The 21,352-nt window shown below is 46.3% G+C and overlaps 1 protein-coding gene across 2 annotated transcripts in view; it reads right to left on the bottom strand.

Annotated features, from left to right (window-relative positions):
- Positions 1-21,352, bottom strand: part of angpt1 (angiopoietin 1) — a 47,313-nt gene that overhangs the window by 11,879 nt on the left and 14,082 nt on the right. The window contains exons 2-7 of one of the 2 annotated variants that reach the window (XM_076302087.1): positions 15,695-15,850; positions 15,076-15,197; positions 13,715-13,947; positions 8,770-8,897; positions 7,131-7,235; positions 3,799-3,965 (exon numbers count right to left, since the gene is read on the bottom strand). In XM_076302087.1, coding sequence (XP_076158202.1) covers positions 3,799-3,965; positions 7,131-7,235; positions 8,770-8,897; positions 13,715-13,947; positions 15,076-15,197; positions 15,695-15,850 — 911 coding nt within the window. The remainder of the gene's footprint in view (positions 1-3,798; positions 3,966-7,130; positions 7,236-8,769; positions 8,898-13,714; positions 13,948-15,075; positions 15,198-15,694; positions 15,851-21,352) is intronic. The other variant, XM_076302088.1, reaches the window with a different exon arrangement.

The raw sequence follows: 21,352 nt of genomic DNA, 5'->3' as shown, positions 1-21,352 counted from the left end.
ACACACACACACACAAACGCACGCACACACATCCCCCAAACAAAAAGGACACCACACAGGAAAACATATCACATACCAACAGGGAAAAAAGGAAAACATTTTCCGTGGAAGTAATTGCATTTAAATATTCCTGTTCTCAGTCCTGTCTTGGATCTTCAAAAGTAGCTTATTGGATCAAGATTATGCTTTGAGTCCATTATGTTGGACTGAAGCTTTTTTTTAAAGGAAATATTGGCAGGACTAACTGGCCTTTCAGTCCAGCCTAGTGATGCTTAGGAGACCGGCCAACCTGACATTGTGACACTATTGATCACTTGAAGCAATTACCACTCAGGTCCATGCAGCTGATTGTTTCATTCAGGCGAATTAAGAGCATCAGTATCCATAAGCAGTGTACACAGGCGGGGAACAGGACCTTGGCATCGCGCCCAGCTGTTCACCTCCTCCCATCCACCTTTTTAAATCCTGGCCTCTGCTCTACCATTCCAACACATGATATGGCTGCTGTTATGTGTAATTTTTCTCTTGCTCAAGACCACACTCACGATACATACATGCTCTTCTGCTATTTCACATAGAGAGTCTTTATATTTGTTGTCCATTTTCTCCACGTACTGCAGAGTGCTCTCCGGAGCCGTTTTTAACGAGTGTACCTGATAGGGATATTACTGTGGGGCATTGTAAGTGCATACGCGCAAAACAATGGACTGCAACCCACATGAGAGCAACCCTCCGAGGGACGACAGTGGAAGCAACCCTTCCATTACTGCCTGTAGCCTGCGGCAACAAAGGCATTTCTCCTGGAGTGTTTACAGCGGCTGGTGTTTCGCAAGGCGGACATGTACGCACTGGGCCAAGGCCATCAGCTCAAATTGTTGGGAAAACAGCATGCTCTGCGTACTGTAATTATGATGACCTGTTTACCTCCCCACTCCCAAACACAAAGAGGCAGAACGGCTGCTCGCTGGGCCTGCGAGGGGGGGCCAGGGGTCAGGGCAGAGGCGGGTAACAAAGCGTGAGCCACAAATAGCGCTCACTCACTCACAGCGCCTTTCGGTGTTCCAGCGACGGAGCACTAGCGATAGCGGGGGGGGGGGGGGGGGGATGGGGGTCCGCTGTCCACTTTTAGAACTGTGGCTGTTGATGTTTCTTTTATTTTTTGCGACGGGCAGAACAACTAATTCAGAACACGGCAGTCAAAAAAAACCTCACGTCTCTAAAGTTGGAAAACAGAGGCAGTTTTTGGGCACCGTGCCACCATCCCACAATGCTAGTACACACAATGCCCCAAACGGCTGTGATTCCCATAAATATGATGTGTCGCTCCACCAGATTCACATATGCACCCTAATCCTCCAAAACCGGCTTAATAACGTTAAATCCAGAAAATATGTCTTTTATTCACATTTGTAATACAGTTGCAGGGAAGCCTGACCAAAGCCAAATGCACCAGCCTGATTCAGCTTTTCCTCGCGTATAACAATTTGGAAATCATTACGGAGAAGAAATGGTTATAAATGTGACAGTTAGCCCTTGTTTTTGATTTAGGTTACAGGATTACATTCTTATGTTTCAGCCAGCAATTACAGCATTTCTAAAGAGCAAGTAATTTCCCGTTTAACTTCGTATTTAGGGCGAGAGCAAGCAGGCTTTGGCACAGAGGGGCCCAGCTGGCCACCATCCACATTGTTTGTGATAAATGGAGATACTCGTGCTTTTTATAATACTCCTAATGCTAAATAATCCTCTGTGGTTTCTAGTGCACGTATAAAGTATGTATACATTGGGCCTTCCTGTCTGGGTTTATGTATGTGAAGTGTATGTTCATGTGTGTGTGTGTGTGTGTATGTGTGTGAGTGTGCGTGTGCGTGTGCGTGTGTGTGTGTGTGTGTGTGTGTGTGTGTGTGTGTTAATATCACATATGTGTGTTGGTATAGCGTATGTTCATTTCCATACAGCGCTATACATTATGTGTGAGCAGTTTGACAGTGAATGTGTGCACCTCTATGCTGGTGCGTGCGAAGCAGGAGGTGTGCCTGCAAACGTTCCCCCAGTCAGCACTCCACACAAACCGCAGAGAGTAAAACTTTGTACGCTATCTGCCGGCATAATCTCCCTTGTTTCTGTGTGTGTGTGTGTGGCAAGAGCCGGCTGGAGAAGCTGTCGAGGGAGGTTTCGGGCTGAGCCGCGGAGGTGCCAAAGAGCTGTTATCTCACATGGCAGCCTCTCCACCAGTTGGTCTTTGGCAGCCTGGAGCAAACGTTTGTTTTATCAAATGCCCCAAGAAGGAGTCTGTGAGATCAACACACCTACTGGGCTAGTGCAGCTCTTCTCCTTTTCAGACAACTTCCAAACTCAATTTTGTGTGTGTGTGTGTGTGTGTGTGTGTGCGTGTGTGTGTGTGTGTGTGTGCGCACATGTTTTGTGAGTGTGCAGTGTATGTTGAGGACAGTAATAGATGTAGTGAGTAGAATAGATAGATACATACACAACAGATACAATAGATAGATACAAATGATATATTTTTCACATTTGCGATCCAGAGAACACTATCCAGAGTGCATGAATGACGGACATGGTCTAAAAGTTCAGTGTATTCACAGAGGACAAAGAAAGAGTGATGATGCCTGCGGTTAGAGAACCCAAAGGTCAACACGTAACCCCGTTCACAGCCTTGCACCAAATCATAACAAATTGGTTGATCTCTCCCAATGGCTTTGCCCATGAAAAGCATTTTCAAGATCACCTGGAGAGAGCCTTGACTCTAGCGAACGCAGGGGCTTCGCACTTTGGGTGGGAGGCTCACAGCAAGCCCTGTCATCAACGCGCTCAAAGACGTTTCCGACAAATCAGATCTGACAATTGTTTCAGGAAAACCCTCGCCGTGGCTCCAATCTGACATCTCCGTTTGAAGGATAACTCCAGGCCCTGAAGCCTGATTGACTTGTAGGATTGTAAATGGTGCACGCCTGTTTTCCCTTCAGAATGAAGAATAATATAATAGCTTTGAAAAATAAACGGAAATCCACCCAAAGTTGAGGGGAGGACATCGAGAAACCGAAGGAGGCTATGTCAGTGGGGACACCTGATCTAGCTAATCGACCAAATTGGAAATGTCAGACCATCTCCCCTTAAAAATTCTTTGATTGTTCTAAATCTTCGGGTAGTTCCAATGTTTTTACTTCGCTTCCCTCAACATCTCCTCCAGTACAACCAAAGCAGTCCCACTCTCGAGCGTCAGACGTCAGTCAGTTACAGTCTAGGTGTCAACAATTTTATCGCCAAGCTCTAGCAGGTTTGGTTCGGTTAGAGGCTTGGTATGGCGTGCACAAGTGCAGGACACACTACAGTCCAGTTCAGTGAACACTAGAAGTGCTCTGAGGACACTCTCAGTGCTGGAGGGCCCTTGAGTGCCTGCTGCATCAGGTATGAGGCCTTGACGTTAGAATGGAGACGCAATTGCTCAACTAGTGGAAATTACACTACCTTTCTCCCAGAAAAATACATGTCATGTTGACCATATCATGTTAAAGAGCCATAGAGCCATAGAGCTCTGCTCAGAAAGAGTGATTGTGTGGGTAACAATCATTGTGAAAATGTGGCATTCTAAACTGGTGTGATGTACTGTAGTTGTATGACACACGTACTGCACCGTAACAAATCCATGTATTTGAGATGTTTGATTAAAATGTCTGTACATTCATTATTTCCCAGTCTTGACAAATATTTAGGCCTCCCTGCTGGTTTCTATGGAACCTGCAAACTTAAAAAAGACCTAAAACAGAGAGGAAAACATACCTATAGTTCTGCTTCTCGGTGCCGATGTGGAAGCGGTCATACTGGGAGAACGCCTGGTGTCCATCCCAGTCGGTCAGCTCCACCCGCAGGGCGTACTGCCGCTGGTTGGTGAGCTGGTAGACAAACTCGTTCCCCAGCCAGTGCTCGCCAGACACGCTGCCAAAACCCTGGAACAGAGGAGAGGAGACGAGCGGAGGGAGGAAGGAAAGAGAAGAGGAAACCGGATGAGAAACCAGTGATGCGACTCGCGGGCAGAGGCCAGCGATGAAGCTCAAAAGAGTCCGTGGGGAATTCCAGGAACGTTCCCCTTCCAAGTTCGGAGCTGGGTCGATATCATCTTCACATATTGGAATTTTCCATTAGGGTTTATGAGAGATAGATAATTTAATAATGGCAAAAAGTATAAGGAGGATTTCAACTATTCATTTTTTCCCACACGTTAGCAAACCAAAGACAATATACACACAAATGCCTCGGCAGTATCTTTATTAGGTCTACAGACAGTGCTAAGGCACAGATGGACATTTACGGGTGTGCCTGCGCCCTGCGGGCTTCCAATAGCCTCAGCAAAGCCTCATTGGTGTGCTAGCGTACCAGTAAAACAACTGGCTTTTCAGTCGGCCGGCTCTAAGCTGGAGCAGGTGCCTGCGTGCTGGTCATTAGAGGATTCGTTGGACTGGACTGAGTGATGTTGCGCATGGCCAGCCGTACCTGTTTATAGCAGCGAGAATGAAGACCAGATGAAACGGACACACACACACACACGCCATGTTAGCGTCTCAACTCTTCCCATTCTCCGAGCTCGCATCGCAAATCATTCCAATTGTTGGGGCCTTCTGGATAGTGCAATGTGTTCCGCTGGCAACACTAATGTGCATTGCATGGCCCTCTTGAAATCATTTAAGCTATTGAGAAGATTGGATGTGATGTTGAAGTGACTCAGAATGCAAGCAAAGTGATTCTGACAGCAGTGGCCCACACCAGGGACTGCGTACGAATTGCTTTTCTATCAGAAAAATAAATCAGCGTGACAGCAATAATGGAGTTGGCCTGATATTCCAATTAATATGAACCCTTTCCGAAAGGAGCAGGCAGAGACTCGGTGAGGGTGTCTGTAAGTGAGTGTAGTGTGTGTGTGTGTGTGTGTGTGTGTGTGTGTGTATGTATGTATGTGTGTGTGTGTGTGTGTGTGGGTGTGTGTGTGTGTGTGTGTGTGTGTGTGTGTGTGTGTGTGTGTGTGTGTTGGCGTGTGTGTTTGTATGCTGAGCAGTTATGTCGATTACAAAGAGAGTGAAGGAGTCCGTATACAGGGCATTCTTCTCGCTTGAGGCATATCCTGCCATGTGGGTGGACAAGAAAAGCCTTAGTCACGGCCACAAATTAATTTGACTTCTGATTAGTTTTTTCCGCTCTTAGCTTCCGTTTATGCTGACCATGTTGACTCACTTACTCTCTCTCTCTGATTCATCTTCAGCTTTAGCTAAAATGAAAATGAGTGCTCGTCTGTTAACGACATCGTATTTCTATAACGGTCTACAGTTAAAAGGAACACCTGCACTTTGTCACCACGAGGCGTGCTGCCTCTGAGTGTGTGGTCCTAAGTGCACAGCCGGACTTGAGATGGACAATAACAGCCATCACCTCAATCGCCTCCTTCATCTGTTTAGCGTCTTTGCAGTCATCTTTCGAAATGCTTTGTGAGGCTCTTAATGGCTTTGTATGTGCTGGCACTTTTAAAAGACTCCGTATTTACTTTGTTTGTGGTTCTGGCTTCTCTCCCACTGCGTGTCCCCCCCCCAAAAAACAACAAGGCCACTCTGTTTAGGAACGAAACAGCCCAGCTTTTTGCATCTGAAATTCGCCGTTTATCACCGAAAGGTCCGCAGCGATGAAGGCGCACTATAAAAAGCGCCCCAAGTCACCTATGGTTACCCGCCTGGGGCCCATAAAAGGATTAGTTCTGTGCCAGCACCTTGGCTGATGCCAACGTCTAAGGCCGATGCCAGCGTCCATGCCAGTGCCAAGGTCCACTCTGTCCTCTGTCTTTCATTTAATCCGCGTCTGGAGGGCGGCCACTGCTCCCTCATCGCTGCTAACCAGCTGGCCCTGCTGTCTCTGCTAGCCAGCCTGTTCAACCCCCCCCCCCACCCACCCACCACCCCTCTTCAATCATCAGCCTCTTCTCCCTCTATCACCTCATACCATTCGAATGAGCAGCAAAAGCTCTAAATTCAGCCTGTATCGTGAGAGGACTGTCCCAGTGGCATTGCCTTGGCAGCTTTTTCCATGAGTGCTCGGCATTGTGTCGCTCGCTACAAACAATGAGGGGGAGGCTTGGGTGCGCAACGACTCAGCATGCAGCTGCAGTGTCTAAGCATCCTGTCCAACGCACAATCAATATTTAGAAATGAACCGGGACGGCGTTCTTTGAACTAACATGGTTTGAAAAACGCTATATTTTACTTACTTACCTTTGGGTCAGATTAAGCGTCCTATTAGTTTTAATTCACTGTGTAATCTCCATGCATACTTGTGCTTTGGCTTAGACTGTGTAGTGAAAAAAAAAACCCCACAATAAACACAAGCTGAAACCTGACTACTTGAATCTGTCTACCCCCGTTTAAGAGGACACGCCACGCATATTAGTACATAAACCTCCGAATAAATTGTTATTGTTGCTGGAGCATATTGTGTTTTCCTGCCGAAAATGAAGAGAAAACATTGAGTCATGCCCTTTGACAACAGTGCCAGGCGAGATATGCGATCTCTGCATCTGCAGTTTGGAGGTGAATCCCTCCCAGCTCTGCAGAGTTTCCCCCCTGAGGTCCACTGGAAATGCAGCTCTTTCCTCTTCTCACTCCTCATAATGCCCCAAATTAAATGCAGATGAAGCCCCCATTGCACACGCATGAGGGGGTGTGTGTGTGTGTGTGTGTGGGGGGGGGGGGGGGTGGGGGCTGGAGATATGATCTAGCATGTGTTATCTTAAGAGGGCTATAATACTACATCCCACACGACACAAACATGGCTCTTAATTTGACGTGCCGTAATGCAGGGCGTGTGATTAAACAATGCCGGTGATTAATGTGTATGCTTCTGAGTGCTACACTTCTCCACTTCCTCAGCTCCGGTCCTCATGGGGCAAACGGATCTGCTTATGCAGAGCGCTGGAATCTACACAGAGGGAGAGGGAGAAATGTTCCGTTTCATAGAGACTGGAGGGGGGAACCACTGTTTCTTTTACGGAGGTCTCCTGTTGTTTTTGAGGCTGTGGGATTGATGCAAAAAAATGTTGTTTAAAACCACAAAGTGGAGACGGTCTGAATGCCCACCATTTTGTATTCTTTCCACGTCCGCTGGAAGTCCACGCTGCCATCTTCTCTGTGCTGAAGCACAGTCCATCCTCCCCCTGCGCTCTCCATGTTGCAGTGGACCTGCTTGGTGAAAAGACACGCACACACACACACACACCACACACATGCACACACACACACACACCACACACATGCACACACACACGCACAAACACATGCACGCACGCACGCACATACACACACACACAAACACACACACACACACACACACACACACACACACACACAGTTACTCTTTACACAGCAAAGGACATTTCCCATTCCCCCCTTCCACCTACACTGCAGCCAGACAGCTGGGAAGTCTGGCAGTGTCCCCCCGCAGCATCAGTTTACCTCCATCACAGGCCTCTATTCCCCCTTCCGCCAGCAACACAAACACGCCGGCCCTGACAGGAAATCAGCCCTTTCGCCTCCATGAACCTTTACCGATACTCCCTTCCACCCTAGCTCCCCCCCCCCACACATCTTCAGAGCTGAATTCTTCATTGATTAGATGGGTGCTGGGGTGTGTGTGTGTGTGTGTGGGGGGTGGGGGGGGGTGTTGTATCTCAAGATCAAAGTGCTGGTGCGCTGGTGGACACCTGTGTGCAATGGAGTGACCTCTGTAGAGTATAAGCTGATAACAGGAGAGCCCGTGGCTCCGCTGCAGCAGTTCTTTGTGCCGGAGCAGATCGCTGTGGAGAAGGGGGTGGGGGGCTGGGTGATGTGGGGTTGAGGGGGGGGGGGGGTGGTATGGGGCGGGGGGGGGGGGGGGGGGGTCACTCTCACCTCATCCTGGCCCAGCTGAAAACACACAACTGAGTCTGGATGCAATTAAGGGAAGCACCGCCGACATGACCGCAAGTAGAAACGAGCAGACCCCCCCCCCCCCCAACCTCCTACCCTTTGGACTCCTGGATTCTACTCTTTCCTGTTCTCACTTTCTTTCTGTCCGTCTGTCTATCACATACACACACACACACACACACACACACACACACACACACACACACACACACACACACACACACAAACACACACACACACACACACACACACACACACACACACACCACACACACACACACACACACACAGTTCTTTACTCAAATCCCAGTGATTGAGCTATCAAATTAGTTGCAACTGTATCTTTCTCTACTGTTTGAGAGTCAAAGGTGCCTCTGGTTTAACATCACCCTGTGGAGGTAGTGGCCACCTGTTCTACTCCACAACAAACCACCATCACTCACCCCTCCCACACTCAGCCCTTACACACACACACACACCTCTTACACACACACACACACGAACACATACACACACACACACACTCAGTCGAGCCTGCCAAATGCATTCTCAGCCTTTGGTTATTCTTAAACCCACAGCCTAGATCTATCAGACTGCCCACTGGCAGCGCTCGCTCTCTCTGCGGGGCAAGGTGTTGGCCTGGCCTGACACAGAAACAAACCAAAACCCCTGGTGATCGCAAAGTAACACTTTCACAACTGCAAGCCATGCAGTTTGCTTAGCTGTTCTCTCTCTTTTTTCTTCATGTCGTTTTTTTTTTTTTTTTTTACTTTTGTGGTGGTCGCTCTGACCGAGCTTACTGCTGCTGTACCTTTTTGGGCTCTAGATTGTTGATCTGAATGGTGTACACGCCGTTCTTCTGGAAGCCAGCTTTATAGAGCTCGGCACAGTCCTTGAATGTCTTCTCCTCTTCTGTCTGCTTGGTGCTGTTTGGGATCACTGTGAAGAGAAGCAGAGATGGAATGAGATTCTCAATAGCACTCAGAACAAAATCCTATACAGTACTCATGGGGTACAGTTAGTCCTTATACACCCCCCCCCCCCAATCCCCCTGCCAGAATGTACACACACACACACACACACACACACACACACACAAAGCCTAATAAACATTTGTGGTTAACGGAGGGGCAGATAGAGTCTCATTGTCAAAACCTACACTTATCTGTCAGCACAGGAGATATAATTTCCAACGGACCGTTTTTTTTTTTTTTTTCATCCATAAAATCAATAGATGGACCAAAATCTCTGAGGTACTTTCGCTGAACTCTGTGGCTTGCGGTCACAGACTGTCATGAGATCCAATCCATGACAGCTGCTGTTGCTTTTGGTTTTCCATTAGCCTATACAACTTCGTGGGCAGGTGGTCTACATCGCAGAATGTGTTGGACAGTGATTGGAATGTCATGCTCAAAGGGCATCCAATGAGGGAGAGGCATGCACTGAAGGATTAAATTAAGCCCAGGAGTTTGGCAAGTGATTGGCAGTTATTGGGACAATCACTTAATTGGGTAACTCAGTCCCCAACAGCACTGGCTTTGAACTTCATCATCGACTGATATACATTATGTCATCTAGTATCTAGTTTATCGCTGTCAAGATGTTGCAGAACATTTTTGTGAGGATTTTTTCCAAGAACATGGCTGTCTTGTGACAGGAAATTCTTGTCTGTTTTACAATATCAATCAATATTGTTTACCACACTGGTAGTAAACATGAACAGCGTAATACAAATTAACCACCAATTGAAATGCTGTCCATTTAAATCCCCACTTGCACTTGGCTCATCTAAGTGACCTACATTAGGAAAACACAGAGGAGTTGTTGCTTGAACAACACAGCACTGAGAGGATCCTTAATATCTTATCCAGAGAAATCTCTCGAAGTGAGTGACACATTTTGTGTGAGGGAGTGAGATCAAGTGGCTGATCTCTTGCTCTGAGCGCGAGGGGCGTCTAACTCTGACAGGACTCTCAAAGCCACAGCTGTGTCTATTTCCATCTGCAGATAATTATGGCGGGAATATTTTGAAACCAAGCAAGGGGCTGAGGACAAAATACTACAAGCTATAAATTTCAAGTTCCTGTTATAACAAGTGGTTTATATTTACTCTTCGGGTCCCCGTTACATCTATGGACATTCCTTCCGATTTCGAAGTTTTCTTCTATTTTCCCCCCCTTGGCCCTCTATGGAGCGCATCTCGGCTTTCAAACTATTGTTTTTACTGTTGGGATTGTTTATGCAAAAGAGATGTCACTGAAAAGAGAAATGTGTCAGCTATCCTTAAACATTAGCTTTGATCCGCCCACCACCCCCAACCCAAGAAAAAAAAAAGGCCTGGAGTGAGGCATCCCTTGGAGGAGGGAGCTGTTGGTTAAAGACGTCTATTATTCCGACCATTTTTACAAAGTATTGAGTGTCAGCGACAAGAATCTCCCGCTGTGACAGGTTGACAGAGTGGAACCTTGCTCCACAGAGTCTAACACAACAGAAAAGCCAGGCCTGACAGGCAGCAATTTACCGCAAGCTGGGGGGAAAGTGGGGTAAGCTTAAGAAGCAACTGAGATCAGTCAGCCAGAGGTGTGCTAGCCCATGCTGTGGTTCTCCCCTGCACTGTGTGGACATTCCAGTAGGCCACTGAGTGACACAACAGACAGACCAGGGCAGATCGGACCAGGCTGGTCAGAGAAAGCCAGTGCAGCAGGAGTGGGCGCTCAAGCAGCCCTGCGGCCAGGCTTGGACAGCGGTATTTATCTGTCCACTATTTATTTGCACACAAACATTTTGCGGTTCAGCTGGGACTCGTATTCAAAGGAGTGTCCATGTGAAAGTGCGGCCTGACTCGAGCGCCTTCATAAATCAGAAGGTTCGCTGAAAAGACCAAAATGGACCCACTTTGGCAATACCAGAACCTGAGGATGTGGGAAGAACCAAAAAAAAAAAAAGTTCCAGCTGACTAGAAACCTGCAAGGGTGACAAACATTTTTAAAGGCAGTCGACACAAATCTAAAAGTGTCCTCAGCCTGCCAGCTTGCAAAATAATGTTGTGCTGTGTGTGTAAGATAATCAACATTACCTAACAGAGACCTGGCAGGGTTGCACGCCAAATTGAGCAAAACAGCAAAGGATAAAAACAACCCTACACTTTGCGAAGAAAAAAAATATTTTCACATCTACTAAAAATAACTTGTTATCTGGCTGCTAATAGTACAGACTACACTACACAGCACATGCATTTGCTATATTTGCAAACTGAAATATTTAGTTTGGAGTTGTGTTCAAACGAGCGCACTCTTGCTTATTTCAGGCAGGCTTCTGGTTAGGGCCAGCAGTGTGGACTGAATAAGAATCCTTCAGGGCCTTGGTAACATGGCTGTAAAAATGATTGATTCTGTTCATTACGTGGGATAAGAAAATAGTATAAAAAAAATCCTATTTGACAGCCAAGGGCTTTAAAGGGCCTTCCAAAGCTGATGTCAACCAATAATGATGACTGCGTGGCTCATTACAAGGTCAAAATATTTAGATAGTCATTTGATTACAAATCTGAACTGTGTTGTATCTGGTGACAAGAAAAGAGGCACAGCACGGAACAAGGAGATCACTGGCTTCCAGTGTGTTTGGAAAAAAGGGGGTCAAGCTAATTAAAGTAGGGCAGAACAAGACATCATTTTTCCCAGTGCATGAACAAGCAACTGATGCTGCTGTAACTCCTCTAAGAAGAGAGATTTACTCACTTAGATTGTCACTGATGATTTGAGCCACAGAGTTCAGGAAAATGCTTAAGCTCAGCTTTCAAAACATCGGCTAATTCACGCAGACGCCACGCCATGGTATGAGATACTCATAACTCCCCAAACGAAAAACACAAATTCGTTTGGCAAACAAACCCGCCATCGTACCATCCCCCAGCTAAGAGAGAGAGAAGTGGTGGTGGTGGTGGTGCCGGGGGTGGGGTGGGGTGGTAAACTAAGCTTTGGCACAGTCTGGTGCTTTAGGACCACAGGGGCCTTCCAACGTACAAAAGGCAATCTCAGATGTCTACCTTTCTGCATTTCTGTCGATGACTGTCCCTCCCGCAGGGCCCATTAAAGTCTGACTCTCGCAGCCAGAGGTGGAGAGGGTGACCCTTCGCAGCTGCTCGGCCAATAATGTCACGGCACCAGAGAGGAAATGACCAACCACAGAGCAGGGGGTGGACATCATTCAGCCTTCACTTGTCATTAAGCAAGTCACTTATCAGTGCTTGGAAGAGAAATGAGCGAATGACAGGAAAGACAACTTTCAAGATTGACTGGAACTGAACTGAATGTCTATTCTTTGTTCGTAGGCTACAGTGAGTCAGAGGAGCTCTGCTGATAACAACCCAATCTGTTAGTGGGCAGTTTCCCATCAGAGCAGCTAGAAACAGTGTTTTTGAAAGCCTTGACAGAAAGCAGTCAGTGTATCAAATATCTGTGAAACTTGACAAAAAAAAAACATAAAAAATAACAGAAATAATATCATAAATCCAGAACGTGCGATAATGACATGATGTGTAGCAGAATTCTGATACTGACCCCAAGCCTGCTTAATCGCTTGGTGTGCAGATCCTTGAGAACTTGAATATGTGAGGGCGAGTGGGCGCTTGGTGAGAACTTGAATATGCGAGGGCGAGAGGACGCCTGGTGTGCAGATTGTTGAGAACTTAAATGCGTGAGAGTGAGTGGGGACAAGGACAGCAAGGAAGCAGCTCTCACAAGGAATGGGGCAGGAACACTGAGTTCCCCCTTACCACCCAGAAGACTTCAACCCCAGACGTCTAGGGTAAATTTCCTGTGACCACAGGACAACAAGGGGCAGGCGGGGGGGCAAAAGGCTGCCGTGGTCTGCTGTAAAGGGACTGGGGGTAATGAGTTCATGCCTAAGAGTTAAAACCGTTGAGGTCGCACCAAGGACCAAAGGGGAAGTCCCACGCTCCCCAGCTATTGCAATGGGGGAGACACTAAGGAAGAAAGGAGTCCATTACTCTCATTCACACATATATTTACACACACACACACACACACACACAAACACAGACACACTCACACTCAAGTTGTTTGACATTTCACTCCACTGCTAACCACGACCCAGTGTGTTTCAAGCTGATAAGCCCATATGGCTTGATGCCCACAAACAGTTTCTATAAATGACCATCCAGGAGACAGGCCAACTGTGCACCCACTCAAGTATGACGGCTTTGTGGCATGATAAATGGTTTCCCGGGTTGGTTAGCGTAGTTTATGGTTTTGGGAAATACGGCATTGACTACTACCCTGAGGGAAAACGTATGGGTATTAGGTGTTGGAGGGCCTTTCTACCTAGATGTGTTTAGAATGTTGTCAGACCACCTGGGGAGCGAAGAGAATTTAGGTCTGCAAATGTCAGGACCTTCCTCCCCCACCTCATGCACCCTCAAGGAGAATGACAAGAGGACAAAGTGTAACTGTTTGCCATTGGGTTCCATATGGCCCGTAACAAATATGAGGGTATTGCAGTATTTATGGACTACTGTGGGACTCAATTTCTTTTCAAATAAAAAATGGGAACATAAGTGACGTTTTGTGTTTAAAATGGCAGCAATGAAAAGACTGACTCCAATAAGTTGTAAAACAATTGGAAATGAAAAAAAAGAGTTAATTTTGTAATTCAGCTCAGATCACATTGTGGCAACAATCTTTTGTTTTGTTTGGAGAAGATACATCAAACCTGTTTAACATCTGACGGCAACATACCTCCTTCCTTAGTGCAGAGGTTGAGGAGGTTGTGGACCGTGTCCATCAGGTCCTGCTGCTGTCTCTGCAGAACTGAGCTGTTCCCCGTGGCTCGGCCGAGCTGGTCCTCCAGCTCACGGATCACCCTGAGCTGTTTGCCCACCAGGGACTGCAGGTCCCCCTTCTCGTCCTTCAGGGCCTCCAGCTCCTCACGGTGCCGAGACTCCATCTCCTGCATCTTCTGCTCCAGGAAGCTGAGGTTCAGAGGGGGCAAGGAGGGAGGAAGAGATGAGAGATGAGAGGTGTGAATGGAGGGATAATTGATGGAGGAATTGGTGGCGTGAATGTAATGTAATGTAGGAAAGAGAAGAATGGAGATACATGCATACATACATACATAGAGAGAGAGGGAGAGAGAGAGAGACAGAGAGACAGAGAGAAATTCCAGACCAAAGTGTGAAAGTGTGAGTAAAACATAAAAATAAAGAGCAAGAAAAGTGACAGAAAAGACAAAGTTGGAGAAACACAGAGAGAGAGAGAGATGAATAGGTGGAGAGAGGGAGAGGAGGAGGGAAATGGAAAGAGCGCCAAAAAGCCATCAGCTGAAGTGGAAGTGGAAAATAGCCTGAGCTCAAAAGCCTGGGTATGGAGTTTACATTGTGATACGCTTAGGCTACAGGAAGGGCACCTTACATATTACCGCGGTAATGGGAACATAAACATTTACACGAATCTCCATGACTTGCACACAAAACAAACATGTATGCATTTCCCCATACCACTCGCAGATTAACATCTCTGAATTGAAGAGAATGAGTCTAAATTGAATCCCCACATCTTACGTTTTAACTGTTCATTTGTGTTACATGATATACAATCATTTATTGACTTATCCCAAATCCATCCTTCATCCCAAATGGCTAAATGAGGGTAAGTACAAGGTAAAATAACAAATTGTAAAACAAGAGGAGTTCATAATTTTATACTGTACATTTGGGATGTTGTTCCAAATACTGCACTCATACATGTGCATAAATCTCTCTGCTCTACAGAGAGAGGAGATGTTGTTTCTCTACGGAGGAAATCTGAAAGTCACATACTGAGAATTCGCCCAACGCAGCTGAGTTGCTATGCTGCGACGCACACTGGGGACAGTAATGCTGGGCGTTCGATGAGAGGACAGACCCCTCGGTGTGCTATTCCACACACGACACTAGACGGCCGTCCAGAAGTTAACTCCATATGCACGCATTGCAAAATCATTACGAAACAGACGGCTTGTCCAGGTTTACGAATGCGGAGCACATGATGAAAGGGCTGTCTACAGGAGCGGTGTTGAGATACGAAAGCCAGGCAGTGTGAGTGGGCCGCTGTGTAGTTACCCGTTCTTGTCATGCAGCTTGCTGATTTCGTTGGTCTGCAGCATGAGCTGCTTCTCCAGCTTGTTGGTGGACAGCGAGTTCTCCAGCAGCTGAATCTCCAGCCTTGATGTCTGGTTGAGGACCTGAGCCAAAACAACGGGACCTCTTAGCCTTGTATGTTTTCTGAGAGTAAGCTGTACATTGCAATGTGGTCCAAAAAAAATTGATTGCAGAAAACTTGCAGACTACAGAAAAGCAATAAAGCATGGACAATAGCCCCAATAAAAACAGTCATCCGACATATGGTAATGCTTACATATTACTCAGGTACTTATAAAGGAAGTCATTTTGCAAAGCAAGCCATCTTTCTTTCCCCACACACAAAGCGGTGAAACACTAAGGACCCCAAATGATCTGGGTTGTCTCATTCGAAAAGATATAAGAGGGACAAAATCTCAAACATATGCACATTACATATAGAAGGGAGCATGCATTTGCAGTATAAGGCAGCAGTATTTTCTTTGGCTAGAGTCCCCCTTGCCTTTTTTGGGGCTATTAACAGAGCCACTGCTAAGGCGAGTCAGCATGTGAGGTCAGGCATAACACGGAGGGACGAGGGGGGTGGCGGTGTGACCGATACCTGCGTCTCCACATCTGTGAGTTTGCGTGTCTGCTCCGCCGTCCGAGATAGGAGGCTGGTGCCCATTTCCAACATGGCCGCCGTGTGATTGTGGACAGCGCTCTGCTGCAGCTGCGCCATTTCCATCTTCATGCTCTCCCTGATGTAGCTTTCGATCTGCAACACAGAAAAAAAGTCAAGTAAGACTCAAAAGGGGGAAAAGACAAAGAAGAGAGAGGAATGACAAGATAAACGGCCTCCGTTTGTTTGAGGAGTCAACGCAATGAATGAGAAAATAACTGTATATGACAACGAAGATAAGAAGACATCAAACTTGGGCCGGCTACTTTGACATGTAAGGACACAAAAGGTAAAAGCAACAGTTTCGTTAAACAGAAGCAGACTGTGAAGCTGGCCTTTTAATCACACGCTGACAGATTGGGAGTCTTTCAAAGAATGCTTTATCGTTCCCTCTAGTCATCCTCCAAGATGAAAAGAAATGATCCTTCATTTCCGTTAAACATTATGCAAACACAAAGCCCTTCCAATGAGCCACTCAAACCAGATGAGTTGAAACAGGGGTGTTGGAGGCGATCCTGTAGGTGGAAGCAGATGTGGGTCATTTGTGGTGTAGGGAGGGAGGAAAAGCTGAAGGATTGAGATGGAAAGACAGACACAAAGATTATCTTGAAAGCCCTTTTTCATCCTTATCTCTCTGGCAGTGTGGACGACAAGGCCAGAGCGGGGTTTTTCGCAGTCCACGGATCTTAATGTGGATTAGGTCCCGTGGAGCTTGATGCATGCCGGCAGCCCTGACCCGCTGACCATTTCACAGTTCTGAGACACGGCGTAGAAAAGTCATGGCACATATTTGGATGATCAACCGTCTGATACCGCCAAACACAGAGCCTCGGCTGAACTGTCTTCTCCGGGTCAGCATCCCCTCAGAAATACCCCATGTCCAAACATTCCACAGTTCCACGCCCTAATGCGACTTACACAGCAATAGTTTCCCATTAAGACTGCAAGAAAGCCACTGATAGCATCGGACAGGAATAAAGACTTCAGACAAGGCTTTGTGAGCAGATTCAATCAGTGGACAATGGAAAGGTCTGGGGGCGTCGGGAGATTCTTGCCTGTGAGTCATGTATGGTGGAGAGATGAGGTGACAACCGAGTTGCTCATTCTGTTTTGGTTTCTTCTTTTCCATGTCTCCAAATACAAAGTTTTCTCTTGTAACTACGTTGAGCCTAACACCAATGCTCAGAGGATTCTTATGCAGGCCCGTGGGATAGAAAGTGGACCAACAGGATTGTCTGACTCACGTCTATGGACTGATAATATGACATGATACATTGCATGACTCTCTGACACCATTGGGCAAGCATGCTCAAGGCAAGCACCTAAGCAGACCCAATTGATGATTTTATGGTTCAATCTTTTCACCACCATTTGTGTGGGATGTGGTCCTAAAACAAAGACTAAATGATACCAAATATTTGGTTAAACAGAGCACAGCTTGCTATGGTGTGAACAGATGACTTGCCAACCAAATGTCCCATTGGCCTAAAAAATGGCAGATGTGTGTTTGTTTTGGCCTAAATTGCTAAAACCGCAATGTTTCGAAAGTCGAATAGCACATGTCTGTCTGGCTGGAGACACAGTAATAGACAGAGGTTATGTGGCTTTATAAGCGTGAAATCACTATAAACGTTCACAAAACTGGGTCCTCCTTATGTGCAGAGGGGAGCAGGGACTTGTCGTTTCCCTCTTCCTTACATAAAATAATAGTTTTCGAATGCTGCGGTGCCAGACAGACGACCTAAAACAGTTTGTTTCATTCCTTCGCTACGAGGGGCCTCTACCCAGCAGCCATCATCAATGGTCTGCCATAAAGAATTAGCAATAACGGTCCAATATCCCCTCTTGGCATTGATGTTTAACTAAAAAGTGTCCATTGTTTGAGGATCGCTTGCACATGTAATATGGTTCCCTGGCTGTGAAGCCTTTGAGAGCTGATCTAAGTGTCACTTTTCAATAAATCTTCAGGCCCAGGCGGAGGTAATTGGAAGGAGCACAGAGAGTCCGAAGCCATTGCTGATACAGCTCAGCTATTAGAACTGATTGAACTGGCATTTAATCAGTAGTTCATGGAGAGATCAGAACGCTGCGAGAGCAATATTAATTTCACGCTGAATTGGCTTTGCATACCATGTAAAAATGTGTCTTCGATTAACAAGCGCCAGGGAGAACTGGGTTTCACACTGCACAACACAGATCTGTTCAAAACGCCCCCCCCCCCGTATGCATCTCAGGTTTATCGTACCACTCTTTTGGACGTAGTTCTGAGCCCTGGAAATCACCTTGAATGAGTATGTGTGTGTGTGACCTGCCAGCTCCCAGCAGAAACATTAGCTCAGAGATCATCCTCCTGAACACAGCGAGGTGGAATGGGCCTGACTCATGGCGTCCACTGACGGACCTCATAAACGGAAAGTACCAAGGAGAAAAGATTACACAAACACCCCCCCCCCCCCCAACTTTGTGTAAAAATACATCTGGCGGAAGACAAAAAACTGCCAAGTTTGGGTGTCACATTATTTTCCAGTCTTATTTTCCTATCTTGCACCAAAAACTGCTGTGCATGAGACAAAGAAGCTGAGAGAGAAAGTAACACTCACTTGTGGTTTAATAGACAATAACGTGGAGCATTTGTTAAGTCTGGCGTAACGACAGGAGCAGAACTAAATGTGAAAGTGCATTTGGATGAAAAAAATTCTAAACAAATCAAAAAAAAGAGAAGAAATTAATGAAAAGTTAAATAGATGAAGTGAGGGTGTAAAAGAGAAAGAAAAAGAGAGTGAGAGAGGTCAGATAAAGCATCATAATTAACAATCATCTACAGCAAATATATAAGTCAAAAGGAGTTCTTCATCAATGTGGCAGTGCACATGGACCATTAATTGTAATTGGGTCCTCAGTCGTGCTAAAATGATCTGGAATGGATGGGAAATGCATCCAGCCTGGCCTAACTGCAGCTGGAAGGGTTGGCTTACATCTTCCCAGCGCCCACCAACCAGGGGTCACCCCCAAATGAGCCTGGGTCACCTCTATCTACGGGCCCAAATCTGACCTTTAAACTACAAGGTCCATAACAATATCCATGCAGTGATTTTTAAGTCACTGCATGGATATTTGACATTTGAGTCTGGAATGATTAATCTTTTTACGGATTTTGTTTATTTGGAAGATTTTTCGGGAGTATATTTTAGCTGATTGAAATCATACTATAAAATTAGATTAAATCTGGCCTGGGAAGGAGGGTAAATTGTGATTATTTTACATTACAGTGCATTTTTCTTGACTGGTGAATACATCTTTCAACACGACATGATATACGAATCTAAGTAGTTTTGCACATTATTACTGGCTTTCATTTCACATTTATTTTTCAGGGGTTTTTCTTTGATTTGTAAGTCTGTGGAGGGCTACCATTTTTCCATCAATCCGAAATAGAACCTTCCCAGTTTGAAATCTGAGGTGGAAAAACTCTTTAAACTATAACAGCCTGTCCACAAAAATGAAAACAAATCTCGACATACATTAGACTTCCCCCTTACTCTCGCCATTTCTATATTTTCTGAGGTGACGGGGAGGATTTATGCTTTGGGACATTCCTGAAGGTGCAATAACATTGAAGCTGGTCTTTTTGAGTCTCTAAATCTCAGCCTCCCCTTCCACTATAATCACCTCTAGCTAAGTGATAGCTGCATAAACAGAATTTAACGTTTCCCAAACTGCTCCTTGACAGAGCTGCAGCGTCAAAGGTTTTAAGGGGGGAATCTGCCGTCGTCGGTTGGCGAGGTCGAGCAAAGACTCCCCACGATACCGCGCTAACGACGGTGTCTGACACGCCGACCCCTGTCGCCATGACCACCCCAACCTCATTCTCACCATTTACGGAGGCCAGAAGCACAGTCCGTAGCACGTTCAACCTCGTCTCTGGATCGCTTGAAGCTGTTTTTTACGAGCACTGGGAACGGAGTTACGACCCACAGTTAATGGTAAAACAATCTGCTTAAGCTGCTGTTGGCCTAGTGAGGATAGTGCTTAAAACGTGTGTGTGGTGTGTGTGTGAGTGCAAAACACACAATGAGAGAGAAAGAGAGACAGACAGAGAGAGAGAGAGAGAGAGAGAGAGAGAGAGAGAGACGTGAGGGGACAACACACCGACCCAAAGCACACTTTAAAAAAAATGGATAACTGTAAGTTCTTGAAACAAATGTGGAAGAACATAAAACAAGTTCTCACACACTGTGTCTCTAGATAGATTAGCACTCTGTTTACCGCTCCTCAAAGCAAGCTGTGTTTTGGGAGCCAGACAGGATTTACGTCTGGTAAACATCGAGCAGTGTGAGGCAGTACAGTCACGGCAAGAAAGCAGAGGGCCTGTCTGCGTAGTTTGACACTTCCCAGATTGAGTAGTGTCAAACCTTAGCTTATCTATGCTGGTGGACTGGATTTTGGAAAAGCCTCGCTCCCCTGCCCCACCCACCCCTCTCCAAGGAGGAACGTCTGAAATCACAGTAATGGACACTGAAAAGCGGTAATTAACACCAATCAACACCATAAAGTGAATTACAGAGCAGTATAGCTTCCAGTATTTTTTTTTTTTTTTTACACAAGGTAAAACCCTCATCACTTTATCGACTGAAACAGCACTATAATTAACTGGTATGTTTACCATGTTATTTGAAACCTATTTGTCAGAGGTATATGGCCATAACTCACTTGCGGCTTTGGCCTTTAACCGAGTTTACAAGGTTGTGCCCTGGGCACCCTCGCTCACTGTGCTTATATAAGTTAGCGCAGGCTGTATATAAGTCACTCACACTGCCCAGGCTTGTTTTGTAGGGGCCTATATAAGTCACACTGAGCCTGGGAGGCTATGTGTGTGGACGGAGGATTAGTGAAGTAACAGTTTAGGGCTGCCATGTAGTTAACCTCTGTGATCCTGTGTACCGTGAGCTCGTTTCCAAGCATTCGCTCAATCACAATCACTCCCTCAGCTGCCTCATTTTTTTTCTGCCACAGCTCTATCACACTCTAACTCACACGCACAAGCATACTCAAAGACACACAAACACACACACACACACACACACACATGCACACACACACACACACACACACTTGCTGTGATCATTTACACAAAATGCTGTGTAAATGATCACATCATCCATCCACCCCCATAGCCCTTTTTCTGTCTCTCTCTGTCTTTGTAGATGTGTGTATGTGTTACTTCTTCGGCCAGTTTGGTGTGTGTGTGTGTGTGTGTGTTGGGGGTGCTGGAGCAGTGGTCTCGCGTGTGGGTGGTCCTGTGCCTTGACTCATCACTAGTTGCAACCCCCTTGGCTGGATCCTGATTCCAGGGTGCAACTCATCCGCGGAGAGCGGGACTGCCATCCTGAAAACAAGCGCCCCTGCTGCCAGAGCCTCTCTGGGCCCTGGCCGTGAGGGATGTGGCTGTGTTGATTTCATTTCATTATGCCCCCGAAAACACGTCCAAGTGTGTCATTTGTATACACAAGCTGAAACCAAACCAACCATCCCTCAAAATCACAAAGAATTAGCTTGATGTTGAAAAGACAACAGCAAAGTGAGACAATGTACCACTTG

The sequence above is a fragment of the Alosa pseudoharengus genome, unplaced genomic scaffold, assembly GCF_046254945.1.
Source record: "Alosa pseudoharengus isolate Yale_2024_CS ecotype anadromous, Long Island Sound unplaced genomic scaffold, YU_APseudo_1.1 YU_APseudo_1.1_scf_23, whole genome shotgun sequence".
Taxonomy (NCBI): Eukaryota; Metazoa; Chordata; class Actinopteri; order Clupeiformes; family Clupeidae; genus Alosa; species Alosa pseudoharengus.
This window is presented reverse-complemented; position numbering and strand designations above follow the sequence as displayed.